Source organism: Colossoma macropomum, unplaced genomic scaffold, assembly GCF_904425465.1.
Source record: "Colossoma macropomum unplaced genomic scaffold, Colossoma_macropomum, whole genome shotgun sequence".
Lineage (NCBI taxonomy): Eukaryota > Metazoa > Chordata > Actinopteri > Characiformes > Serrasalmidae > Colossoma > Colossoma macropomum.
The window spans coordinates 13,714,521-13,728,623 of record NW_023494803.1 but is presented as its reverse complement, the minus strand read 5'-3'; the positions used below and the strand labels follow the sequence as shown (position 1 = coordinate 13,728,623).

Here is a 14,103-nt window from a genome sequence, read left to right as displayed (position 1 = left end):
GATGTTTTGGAGTGAATTTGCCTCTTGCAGATGGGTGTCTACAGCAAGATAGTGACCAGGATTGGGAGGTGTTTGCTAAAAACTGAAAATAGAACACTTTTGAAATGCATAACAAATACAATGTAATCTCATCTTTTGCCTTGCATGAAAAAGCAAAAACATCTGGTATAAAATATGCATCAATTTACTCTGGATTATTCCTTGGATTTAATAAGCGTAACAGCTGAAGTCTGATAACTGTTTGTAGTGACTGTTTTTGTTACTAGTAATTGTGCATCGCTTTTCTTCTGCACTTCACTTACATTACAATAATACATGCATACTAGCAGCACCCTATTAACCACATGGCATACCATAGCAATACTCTAGCAACCACCTGGGATACCATAGCAACCACCTAGCAAGAGCCTAGCAACTATCACAAATACTTCGAATAAATGGAAAGCAAAATTAATAGATAACATAGCAACTACCTTGCAGCACCCTAGCAGCCATCTGGGATACCACAGCAACTGCCTAGCAATGCCCTAGGAACCACCTGGGAGACCACAGCAATGACCTAGCAACACCCTAGCAACCATCTGGGATACCACAGCAACCAGCTAGCAACACCCTAGCAACCATCTGGGATACCACAGCAACTGCCTAGCAACACCCTAGCAACCACCTGGGATACCACAGCAACTGCCTAGCAACGCCATACCAAAAATGGTGTTTGTTTTTGCTTTTTATTAATAAGATTTAATATTAAAAGCAAACTCAGTCACTATGAGTGGACCAGTGACAAAAGTGAGTGGGCCCTAAAAATATATACATACATCATACAGTAAAAATGGTTTCAGTTTAAAATGAATAATTAATTCACGTAGTAATAAGCAGTCTAACTACTTTTATTCAACTCAGATACTTTGAATAAAACAATACAAAGCAAAGCATGTAGCTCAGATAAACAAAGGCAAATATTTATATGAATTGAACACTTCTTGTGAGAGATTTCAGCGTTTATCTTTCTATTTTTTTATAAGCGTTTATAATCTCATAATTACAGGACTTACTCATACTCTCTAAAGAGGATCATGTTTTTGTTGTTTTTTTTTTTTCCTCTTTCGGTAGAATTCTGCTTTTTTCATGCAGGTCTGTAAATATTCCTGCTGTGTCTGGAGTTTTTCTGACTGCGGCGCTGCAAGCCACCACATCCGCACTGTTCCAAACATCTGAATGAGGATGAAGAGGTTAGAAAAACCTCCAGAGGAACTGCAGCTCCAGCCTGGAGCTCGGCCTGCAGGACGCTGCGCCGGTTCTGACCCGCTGTAATTGTAGACCAGCAGTGCTCAGGACTTTAATCTGGATGAAACCAGACCCTCCTGCTCTGTTCCTCGAGCTCAGACCGTTCCACTTGTATGTTTAGAACCTGGATTGTTGTGATTTGTTAGAAAGTCCGTGGCTCAGTGACTCTTCTGTTTTTCAGTTTTTAAGTCTCCACTTTGATGCTGGTGTCTTGCGTTTTACACGGAGCGTCAACTCTGCTCATTAGTGCTGTATAACTTTATACACTTGAAGACGGCTGTTCAAGGGTTCTATTGTAAAGGGAATGGATCTATTTGGAACCATCTGCATGCTTAAATGGTTCTATATAGCGCCAAAAAGCGTTCTGCTGCTGTTTGGTGCTACATGAAACCTTTTTCAAAAGGGTTCTATATAGAACCATCTACAACACGTTCTCCATCAGTCTAAAGAAGCATTTCACCATGCAGTGAACGCTTTAATCATGCAAAGTGTTCATGGCTTTATCTAGAACCATTTTCTTTATGAAACAACCTTCTCTTTTCAAGTGTGTAGAAACTGTAACTCTGCCCGGATTCCTCTGAAACACTTTACAATGTGCTGCAGCAGATCTGTAAATCTGAAAACTCGCCAAGTTTCCCAAGAGTTTGGTGTAAAGAGTGACTGTTCCTCATTTCTCACACTGAAGACAGAAGAGGAGATGAGTAAGATCTCAGTTAATGAGAGGAAGAACGCAGAACAACACTAGAACAGAGACTTTACAGAAGAGGAACTGATAAAACAAACATTTACTGACATTGAATCATCAGCGCCGCTGTGGTGAGTGAGTTAGCAGCCAGATAACATGGGACCCCCGAATACTAGGCGGGGGTTCACACTGAGTATTAGCATGTGACGTCACTCATGAATGATCCAATAAAAGTAGACATTTGAGAGAAGCTGTTAGCTGAACAAATGAGGTAAACAAGCCAACTCGCCTTGTCTGCCAGTAAAGCCCAGTAACGGCTGCAGCGTCAGTCTGTAACATACGATGGAGGGTTAAGGAGGGTTAATGACTTCTATCTCATGGGTCAAAAGTCACGGCCTGCTTTTCAGAGGAACTGTCGATCGGGTCAGCAGTCAGTTTTCGTAACAGTGGCCTCAAGGATACCACTGATTTATCCCTTTAGCCTTTAGTTTAACGAGCCGACAAAGAAAAATAAATACCGTCAGCCTTCATATCTCGTTAAGTGGTGCTCATCAGCTCTCTCGCTAAATTACCCACAATGCCCTTCATTAAATCACCCAAACACCCCTCTGGCCAAAACACTCCTTCATTCATCTAGTCGAGCGTCTTCTCTCTGCCGGCTGTCCTGATGTGTGAACATTCTGTTGGAGAACATTTATTTAATCTGTGTAGAATCGAGTTAGAACTCTGTAGAATTTACATATGAAATATAATTGAAAATGGAATCAGATCTTCACCTCAGCATCACAAATCATATCAGAGCTGGGAGTCTGTGCAGTGTTACAGCTTTAACTCCTCCTGTTATCAGTGTCATTCTTCCACGTGATTGTTAGGTTTGCACTTAGTGTCTAAATGAGACGAATACTTGGTGGATGAAGGTTCTGCAGGTCTGACTGTTGGCACATCAGTTTTTCTCAGCACTAGAGGGCTAATATTGCATGACTTCCTGTTTTTTTTGCGCCCTTTCCTGGTTTTTCCTGTTTTTTTTTTTTCCACTCCTTTACTTCATAGTGCAGTCTAGAAAAAGAGGACAGATTGTTCAGCACCATCTTTTATTTATTCTTTCCCAACAAAGCAGTGTTTTTCCATTCTTCCTTATTAGGCCTGTTTATAAATATACTCAGTGTTGGATAGAAACCAAGAAGGCTGGCGGTTTTAAGTTTGCTGCACAGCTGAGAAAAGCTCAGAGTGTTGATTTACAGATGTATGTAAAAGTTTGGACACCCGTGGCCAAAAGACACATTTTGTTGATTTTCTAATTTCATATAAGTAAACACACCCTCCACTGGGAACAAACATCTGAACTGTTTCTTAGTTTATGTGATTACTGATTTTAATACTTTGTGGAAAAATAAAACAAGGGTGCCCAAACTTTTACATTTTCCTGCTCAGGTAGATACAGCTGAACAAGCTCTCCCATTGGTTAGGACTTCAGGAGTTGGACTGAAGGCCTTACATTTCAGTTAGTTGTTAGGAATGCAAAACCACAGCATATATATGTAAAAGACCCAGAAAACCTAAATCTGTTTTCTTCCTAAACAGGTTAATCTGGTTCTTCAGGTAAACAGTAAACATGTACTAAGTTCACCCTTTGAATGATGTTCCACTGACCAATAAATGGCCGATATATTTCACCATATTTCTCTCATCTCTATGTAAACTGGGCAGTCCTAATCTTGGGTAACGCCTCTGTAAACATTCCCCTGACCAATCACAAGGCTGCGTCTTTGGCCCCGCCCACACAGAACGGTTTGAGTCAGAGAAGTTTACCGAGCTAAAGCTAACCCAGCAAAAGCAAAAGCTAGCAAGCTTAGACCGCCTGTCTGTAGCTGCCCGTTGCCCGTTCAGTCGTTTATGAACACCAACGCTGTTCACTTGTCCGTTCATTTATTCGAGGACTGCTTCGTCCATCTGTTTGTCTGTCTGTTTGTTCATCTGTCTGCACATCTGTATGTCCATATGTTCCGTCCAGTTAGCATCACATAAAGGCTAGATAATGATGTTAGTTCTGTATGAGGGGTGTAGCAGGCTAGAAGTGCTGGACAGAGAGCTGTCAGTCAAGCTGCTCATTAGCCTCGCCCACACAGTTCTCAGATAGGTCTGATCATTGTTTTTTCGCTGAGATTCATCATATTCATTTAATATATTTTTCATTCAAGCTTTGCTGGATGTTTAACAGAACACTCAATTTAGTATCAGCGACACATTTTTATTATTTTACTCTGTTTGCTGGGACTTTACAAGCTGTAAATGTCTGTGTTTAATCTAGAACGTCCAAAATATACTAAATATTCATGAGCACCAGCGTTAGCTTAGTGCTAACATACCATTAGAAATCCCATAGTGGTGCTAGCAGAAATTAGCATCACAGAGGTTTTTTTTTTTTTCATGTTTTGACCAAGTTTTGTCTTTTATGGCCTGAATTGAAGGCCCAGCTCTAACAGTCACAGTTACAGTCTTGCTGTAAAGGTGTTATGTGACTGATTTGTAAATAAGCCTTGTCTGTTTGTCTTGTCCTCACAGCTTATCTCAGACCCACATGATGTTTTTCCCATTTTGGACTCACCTTACATTCAAATATCTTATCACTGAGGTTAACACACTGGGCAGGAGTGATGAGAGTTTCAGACTTTCAAAGATCCATAAAAGTCAGGCTGAACCTTCTCTGACTCTTATCTCCTCTCCGATGTGGAGCAGGTCAGTGTTTTGGTGCTGAAGGTCATCACCTGGGGTGATCACTGATCAACAGGTGACAGAACATATTCAGCAATGCTGTATATATATTAAGTGAATTAATGCATGTATATAAAGAGAGGAGTCAGTACAGTAGTGGTTTTCTAAATATAAAAACCGAACACACAGAGAACACAGAACATTTTTCTGCCAATTTTAGTGCACAATGTATATTTATTTAGTGGAAGCACAGGGTAGGTGTTTCTAATAAAGTGGCCAGTCAGTGGAAGTACAAGGTGGGTGTTTCTAATATAGTGGCCAGTTAGTGGAAGCATAAAGTGGGTGTTTCTAATAAAGTGGCCAGTTAGTGGAGGCACAAGGTGGGTGTTTCTAATAAAGTGGCCAGTGAGTGGAAGTACAAGGTAGGTGTTTCTGATTAAGTGGCCAGTGAGTGGAAGCATAAGGTGAGTGTTTCTAATAAAGTGGCCAGTTAGTGGAGGCACAAGGTAGGTGTTTCTAATAAAGTGGCCAGTTAGTGGAAGTGCAAGGTAGGTGTTTCTGATTAAGTGGCCAGTGAGTGGAAGCATAAGGTGGGTGTTTCTAATAAAGTGGCCAGTTAGTGGAAGTGTAGTATAATACTGTTATGCAGTTGTATTCTTTGTCTGAAATAGCAACTGTAAACAAGTCAAAGAGAGCTAATAGGTTAATTAATCTGGTGAATGTTTAATTCTAGCCTAATCTGTCCAGATGCTGGATCTGTTTGTCTGTATCGGGCCGAGGATGTCTTTATATGAGCCACAGTCATATTTAATGTACTACCAGAGTGATGATAAGGCAGATAAAGCCTGAGGTCAGTGCAGGATCATCGGTTCATTGTTACTTACTCTCTCTTCCTGTATGTCAGAGATTATGTGAAATATCGGTGCGTCTGCTAAAGTCATTGATGTTCCTTTGGAGCTGAGAATACACTCGCAGAATGCTGAGTTGCCAGACGTCTGCTTTTAGAAAACCAGAGTGACAAAGCAGGTCAGCTGGAGTTAGATAAATATAGGAAATATTTTACCAGTAGATGACAGGAGGACTGGCTGAGGCTGTTTAGGAATTTGACCTGATATTGGTTTGCTTGTTTGTACAGAAAACCTAATCGTTTTTGGGAAGTAAAAGTAATTAATGATGTTTAAAGGATGTTTTTCAGATTTCCCTGTTAAAATAATTTGGGGGTATTTCATTCCTGCCGCTGTTTGAGCTGCCTCTTTGATATTTGTTTATATTTTGAGGATTGGTTGAGGAGAGGAGTATGAGAGTGGACGAATGTTTGGACTGTGGACCTTGGCAATGGCTGGTTGCTAAAGCAGAATTCTCAGTTGGCCGATGATTTAAATGTCGACCGCAGTGCGTGTTACATCTATTAACGACTGGCTTATTATAAACACCACTCATAAATTTAGCGAACAGTTTTTAGTTCAGGCTTCCTCCGGTCCCGAGTGATGAGCGTCGTCTGTTTGGACTCGGGTCTGGACTCTAAACGGTGTGAAATATTTATAGAAGTATGTCGTGTGCTCATACGTGCTCTAAATAACCTGAGAGAGTGCTAAGAATAAGACTACACTGTAAAAGCTGAAAATAAATCCTCACTTGATGCTTAAACGTGTCGTTAACAACCAGTCACCTCATTTCTTTCCAACATTAATCCTTAAAAGCTTAGTGACTCAGAATTGTTCTCAGTGGTGCAGATGGGAACCAGAAACATTTAATGCCTGTGAAGGCTACATCAGTGTTATTGCAAGAAATGGTTATGATGCCTCAGATCATTTTATGATATTCTTTAAAGCATTCATGCTCACACACTCAGTGTTGTAAGGCATCTGGATTTTTTCAGATTTACCATTATTTTAGTTAGGCATAAATGCTGAATCGCCTGCGACTCTAGATGTGTAGGAAACCCAGCAGACATTTTCAGACACTGTCAGACCCTTAAAGAACCATTCTAGACTTTTTTATACCCTGTCAGAGCCATTCAGAACCTTGCCAAGAATTCCAGACCCTTCCAGCTTCAGTCATTTCCTGTTCCCGGCCGCTCCTGTGTCAGACGGGAAGTTGCCCGCTCGTTCCTGCCCATTTGGCTGCTGATGTTAGCGGGTTTCCTGTGCCCCTCTGCACCCCCGCCCCTCTCCGCGGCCTCAGGGCCCATTACGGCTGATTAGTGTGTGTGTGTGTGTGTGTGTGCGCACTGGAGCCGGGTGTGAATATAAATCACTGCGCTGGTTGCGGTTCTTTGTTTAAGATGTCGACTTTTTTAAGAAAGTATTGATGGCAGTATTGTGAGAACAGTTTGCACCACTTTGTAATTAATTAAGGAGTATTTTTCTCTACTGATTCTAGGAGCATATATGTCTTTTGCTTTTTTAATAATACAGTCATCCACTGTTGCTTTTCTTGACTAAGCCCACACTTTAAAACCTCCTCTTACTGTCTGTCTTGTAAACAGTTTAGTCTTGGCTTTGTGGAGTACACCAGCAGATCGTCATCCGTTAATAAAAGAAAGTTAGATTGTTTAGCTCTCAGTTTATACTTTAAAGACTCTACACTCTTAAAAATAAAGGTGCTGAAGCAGATCCTTCGGAGTGCAATAGAAGAACCAGCATAGAACTTGCTGTTGTACATGTTCAGAAAACAAATCAAGTTGGTATTAGTTAATTATTGAATCGATCCATTTTTAAAATGTACTTAAAGTGATGGTGTTGAAAGAACATAATTATCCCAAATGTTAAATCAGCCAAAGGCAGTTGAGTCAAATAAAAGGGAATAAATATTGTTTTTCAACCTCATGGGGTTTAAAATAGGATATATACCCCACATTTGAGTTAAGGGGATGTTTCTGATTACAGCATCTTATCTCCAGTTAGGAAATCTTAACCTACTCAATGTCTGAGATTTTTAAAACGCAGAGTTAGAAAAGAAAATCATCTCACAGTGAAAGCAGCGTTTTACAGTATAAATAAATGTAGCGTCATTATGCTAGTAGTGAACTATGCTGCCTGACACAGCTGCCTAAAAACGATGGAAACGGACACTTAAACAGAAGTTAGGACACTGCTGGTGTTTATCCTAAAGTCAGGACAGTATTTAGGAGATTTAGTCTAGTTAGGATGTTTGTGTAATACTGTTTTCTTATCTGGAGTTAATGATAAGATGATGAAGTTAGAAACTGTTATTCTGTAATAGCTACTGTCCGAAATTCAGTCCGTACTGAAGTCGTCATGGACACTAAACTGATCTCAGAGATGTTTCTGTAAATCTCCCAGCCTGCAGAGTTCAGCTCCAACTGTAATCATACACACCTGATCCAGGTAATGAAGGCCTTCAGGGGCAACTGAATATCAGAGCCAGGTGTGCTGGATGTGAACTCTTCAGGAGCGAGACATTTGCCTGGAGTGTGGTTCTAAACTGACTGACCACTTTTAAACCAGCTCCAATAGGACAAGTTGGACCAAGTTCAGTCAACACCAGTAAATCAAGTTAAGTGGACTCTGAGTTGAGTTTCCAGTGTGGTAGCTGATTTAGTCAATTATGTTGGGTCAACGAAATTACCTCCTTTTTCTAAAGGAAGGCATTTAATTGTGTAGGAAGACTTTCCATAATTCAATTAATTTCAGGTGAAGGATGATTTTGAGTGCACTTTTGGTTCCATAGAATGGGGTCCCTGAACTTTTCCAGAACCATTTAAGTCGGGGTGTCAAACTCAACCACTAAAAGGGCCATGTTAAAAAAATCTCAACAAATCAGTGGGCCAGCTGTGTTTTTGTGCTGTGTTGATGTTATTTTTACTTAACATTTTGCGTTAACTTAAACTGACCATTGTTTATTCAAAATACACCAAATTGTCAACAACAAAATATAGGCATTTGTAGGAAACCCTGAAATATTACATGAATTCATGAAATATTCTAAATTTAAGTGTCCCCAGGATGTAGGTATTTAAACCTACCTGCTTACTTAAACTAAATGCCTGGCATCTTTTCTTTGCTGTGAAGTCATTAATTCTTGGGCTCAATTTCTGAGCTGCTGAGCTGACGTTAAGTGCTTGGGTTGAAGTGTAGCTGTAACGCAGCTAGTGTGTTTGGTGATATGACTGGTGTGGAATTGCGCAGAATTGTGTAGAATTGAGGTGTAACCGCTGTCCCATAGATTGTCGTTGGGGTAGGAGAGTCAGAGCAAACATTGTGTTGCAGTGCATACTGGGGACTGTAGTGCAGCACACTGTGAATTGGGCTAATATTAATAGAAAATTTAAATACTTCTGTGGTTGGATAGGATTGTGTGGTTGGCCTGATCTGGCACACGGGCCTTGTGTTTGACACATGGGATTTAGGTGAAAATAATGTTTATTATGGGCTCTTATTTTGTAGGAATGTGTTCTAGGGAACAGTGGTGCTGTGTGTGATGGAGTCTGATATGTATGTGTGTGTGTGTGTGTGTGTGTGTGTGTGTGTGTGTGTGTGTGTGCGCAGGCTGCGTGTGATGGTGAAGCCTCTATGAGCTCCTGGAGGAAGCAAAGTGAGCTGGACTCATCTGGAGGTCGATCACCGTGGGCCAGCAGGGGACGCCACTGGAACAGCCGGAACCATGATAACTGACCCTCTGCTACACACCTCCGAAAAACAGGTGAGTATTAGCCTGGTGCTATAACCAAGTGCATCGTATGTGTTTCAGTAGCCGCTCTTGGGATTTCCGGCCTACGGCTAGAAATTAGCATTATTTGCTGCTTATTTAAATACATCAGCTCACAGGTTAAGAAACTTTCACACTTTTATGTCCTCTCTCCGACTAGCATGAAACAAAATCCATTTACCTTCAATGCATCTCGCCAAAAATACACCAGTTTTGGTCAGTTTTGGTAAATTCCACAGATTCTTACAAAATTACCTTCTTTTTCTAAAGAAAGGCATTTTAATGTGTTAAAATACAGGGTGATTCAAAAAGATTCATCCGTTTTCAAAGCGCCATATTTTTACAACTGTGAGGCACCTAGGAACCAATCACATACCAGTTGAAAGAGGGGGTCATAGAGCCTCTGACTGTCAGTATGGCAGTGAACCTCCAACAGCTCAGAGCATTCGTCGCTGGTACCAATAGTTCCAAGAAAAAGGTCACCAGCATCACCAGATCTCACGCCGTGTGACTTTTTTTGTGGGGGTACGTTAAGGATTCTGTTTATGTGCCACCACTGCCAACAACACTGGATGATCTCCGAAATCGCATTGAAAGAGTCATGAGTACAGTGAAACGACATGCTCAATCCAGTATGGGATGAATTTGACTATGGTGTTGATGTTGTCTGTACAGCTGGAGGAGGTTCATATTGAGCACTTGTAAAATTACATACTAAGCTTTATGCTCACTTAAACCATTTACAATTTACTGCATTGTTCTGTAATGATTTACAAGTGAAATAAATCATTTTAAAATCGGATGAATCTTTTTGAATCACCCTGTAATTTTCATAATTCAATTAATTTCAGCTAAAGAATCATTTTCTGAGTGCACTTTTGGTTCCCTAGAGTGGACATTTAAGGCCAAGTCAGCCTTGAAAGCTGGCAACTTGGTGTTCATAAGAAGTTTCTCACCTGTCATCATTAGTAACAAAAGCCACATCTTCACTTTCACCAACACCACCGTCGCTCTCTGACTCCGACAGACATTCTGCAGATCTTCTTCTTCTAGGTGAAAGAACGAGTTGACAACTTGTATGTTCAGACTTCGCTTCGTTTTCTCCTACATAAATAGCAACTGCAACTCCAAACTTCACAAAACTCAAGCGCGGTCTCTCTCTGTCCGTCTCTCTCCTCCTTTTCTCTTTTCCACTCCTCAGCTCAGTTCGACATCGCCTCAGTCCTCCCCAGAATGTTCAGCCTGTAGATCAGAGTCGGCAGATTCAGACTTTTTTTCGGTTTCTTTATAGGACAAAAAATGACGAAGATATTAAGATGAATGCAACGGCAGCCCCATCACATTCGGTTAAATATGATGCATAAATATGATTCTTATACCAATTTCATATTATCCTTTTTCCGTTTTTACTTGGTCTGTCAACATCAAACCAAAACTAACATTTCAATCCAGCACTTTCAACAGAAGTTGACAGAAACACTTTGTTTTTGTGCTGTGACATCTTGATCCAGCCACGTGATTTGATCAGCGACTCCAGCAGGTTATGAAATGTGTCCTGCTTCGCCTGTGTGTGGCGCTCTTCACGTTTAAAAAAGGGCAGAATCTGAACGGCCCTTTAATCGCTATTAATAGCCTCATCAGTTAGACAGAATGTACAATCTTCTAACCTTTTTGGGCTCTTGTCCATCAATGTTCCCTCGCTACAATAACCAGCATGCAGTGCACAAAAACATTTATAGATATGATTATTGGGAATCCTGACTGCATAGCCTTTGATGTAGAGGCTAAAAAATATAGATGTGATTTGGCTTCCTATCAGTAATGTTAGCTGTCTGGCTTCCTTCAGCATTAGCCAACTAGTGGGGGGAAAAAAACATTGTAGTACCATCCCCCAACCCACTTTCAGGATGCATCATCAGAAGGTGGTTTCAGTCTTTAAACTGGAAGATCTCACTCAAGAGAGACTGAGCGCCACTGTAGGAGGAAGTTAGGCATGTTTACAACAGATGTAGCAATGGGCAAATGTTTTGTTTTGACCAGAGTGTCCCTTTAAGTCCTAACGGTTAACTGCGTAAACCAGACGAGTCCAGGACTGAGCTTTAAAAACAAAAAAGTGATCCGCCGCTAGAGGAGTAGCGCTGCATGCACATTAACAGTTAACAGAACAGTAAAATCAGTTTCAGCTGTAGGATCAGAGCTCACAGTGAGCTGCTGTGTTTCGTATCACAGCAAAAAAGATGCTCAAGGCTCCTTTGTTACTGGATGTTTTTGTTTAATCAGAGTAGCGATAAAGTGTGACTGATGTTATTCCTATTCATGTGTTCTTTTTCAAAACATTTGAGACACAAACTAGATAAAAGTCTATGAATTTCTGCCCGTGTCGGATCACACTCTTTACATAAAATACACGCAGCAGCAGCGCTGAAACATTGTGTAATTACCAGAGAAGAGCAGATTAAACAGCAGAAATAGCCACATTTCTATGTTGGCCTTTAAGGGTTAGAGGAATGTTGAAGTTGATGCCGTTGAAGATGCAGCGCAGCTTCAGTTAATGAAAGTTTTAATTACTCTTGTGTGTCTGCTGTTCTGTGCAGATGCCGCTCAGGCTGAGCTTCATCTCAACTGTCACGCACATCTACAGCTCTGCAGCTTCAGAGGACCCATGAACTCTCACCTGGACTACACCTCAGCTCACCTGGCTCACACCTGACCTGACCTGACCTGACCTGCCCTGGCTCGTCCCACACCTGTCATTACCTGGATTTGGCTCCTCCCACACCTGGCCTCAGGAGGTCTTGGCTCCTTCTATTCTCAGCCTTGGCTCCTCTCACTCCTGCCCTCACTGGACTCCCACCTGGCTCTGGCTCCACCCTCACCTAGCTCTGGCTCCTCCCAAAAAATGCCACTTCTTTTTTGTTGACAGTTCCCCTGTTGCCACTGGCTGTTTACTTCCTCACCTGTGTTCAGGTGGGTGTGACTGGAATGGCTCTGAACAGAGGGATGTAGGGATGGTGAGGGCCTCCAAAGCGAAGGGCGCTAGATGGATTTTATTTTCTAGCACGTCCTGGATATCTAAGCTTCGGGTTCACGTGTCACGGCAACGGACAGCAAGGAGCGAATTATGATTTTGTTTTTGAGATGAAAAATCAAACATTTTTTTTTTATTCTTTTTGCTTTTTAATACTCAGTTTAGGAGTTAAAACAGCCCAGGTCTGTTCATCATATCAGCACACAGCCGCTTTGCACACGCTCAGTATCTGACAGAAAAAGAACAAAACACTCCCTTTGCATGCTGGGAAAGGACGTTTTCTCTGTCCATGTCCATTTTTATGACCATATGACCATCTTTCCGTATTAATTCTGTCTGTATTAGCCTTCCGAGTGCCAAGTCATACGTTTCTCTCCGTTTCTTTCTTTGATTTCAGTCATTTTGCTCCTCGAGTCTTGTTGAAACTGGGTATGCACACCAGCAAACGGCCACCAGCACAGTAATCGCATGCAATGAGCTCTTCATTATGGGAGAGGGAAAAGCTTTAGCAGTGCCGTTAGAGAGACTCTGTTATGATCACGGTCAGATCATCCGTAACAAACTGGACAATAAAAGCATTTGCAAGGTTTGGACACTCTGAGTGCGACTTGTAACTCAACTTTTGCAAGCTTTGCACAGACGGACAAACCGACAGAACTGGCCAGTGAGAGAGCGTAGAAAAGGTTTTATTCCCAGCGAAATTGACTGGATTTGCAGCGCGAATCGACTCCGAGACTGACCTGCACGCTCCGCTGCAGGAAACGCATTACCTGCAATGATGTGCTTTAGAAATGCTAGCATTAGTGACCAGCCTGCGTTCGTACACTTCCTGCTGACAGACTGACAGTGAAGGCTCCGCCTCCGGACACTGTGATTGGATAAAAGTGCTTTAGTATTGCAGCGATGGCTGTGATCAGACACGCTACATTAGCATGTTGCTCGATCGAATGGGAATGAGCACCGAACCTCCAGCAGCTTAGGGCTTCTTTCTTTTTAAATAGAGAATATTTCCATACAATAAATGCTGTTATGTACATATGCAATGGTTGCAGTGGGGGAAGCATACAGTATAACTGACCTATCTAAGCTCCGCCCACAAGGGCATCCTGTCATGGCTACTGTTGTGACAAGCCTTACAGAAAAATCCCATTGAAGCTAATGAGAAACTCGGTTACCTACATTTAGTCAATTATTCATTCAGCCTAATGAGAAACTGTAGAACAGACTCAGTTTATATCACAATACCTACATTTAGAGTCAGTTATTCATTCAACCTAATGAGAAACTGTAGAACAGACTCAGTTTATATCACAATACCTACATTTAGAGTCAGTTATTCATTCAGCCTAATGAGAAACTGTAGAACAGACTCAGTTTATATCACAATACCTACATTTAGAGTCAGTTATTCATTCAGCCTAATGAGAAACTGTAGAACAGACTCAGTTTATATCACAATACCTACATTTAGAGTCAGTTATTCATTCAGCCTAATGAGAAACTGTAGAACAGACTCAGTTTATATCACAATACCTACATTTAGAGTCAGTTATTCATTCTTCTCATTAGGTTCTACAATTTCTCCTTATGCTGAATGGTATTTTGCCAGCATTCTGTAAAGCTTGCCCAACCTCACAACAGTAGCCACGATAGAACACATTTGTGGGCGGAGCCTGTAGAGGGGAACTGTCCAATCCTGGAAATCTCTGTCCAGAATTCA

General features: G+C 41.4%; 1 protein-coding gene across 1 annotated transcript in view; it reads left to right on the top strand.

The window, feature by feature from the left end:
- Window positions 1–13,675, top strand: part of luzp1 (leucine zipper protein 1) — a 61,018-nt gene extending 47,343 nt beyond the window's left edge. Inside the window, 2 exon segments of the mRNA XM_036593160.1 lie at window positions 9,196–9,349; window positions 11,950–13,675. Coding sequence (XP_036449053.1) covers window positions 9,196–9,321 — 126 coding nt within the window. The 3' untranslated portion in view covers window positions 9,322–9,349; window positions 11,950–13,675.
- Window positions 13,676–14,103: the final 428 nt, after the last annotated feature.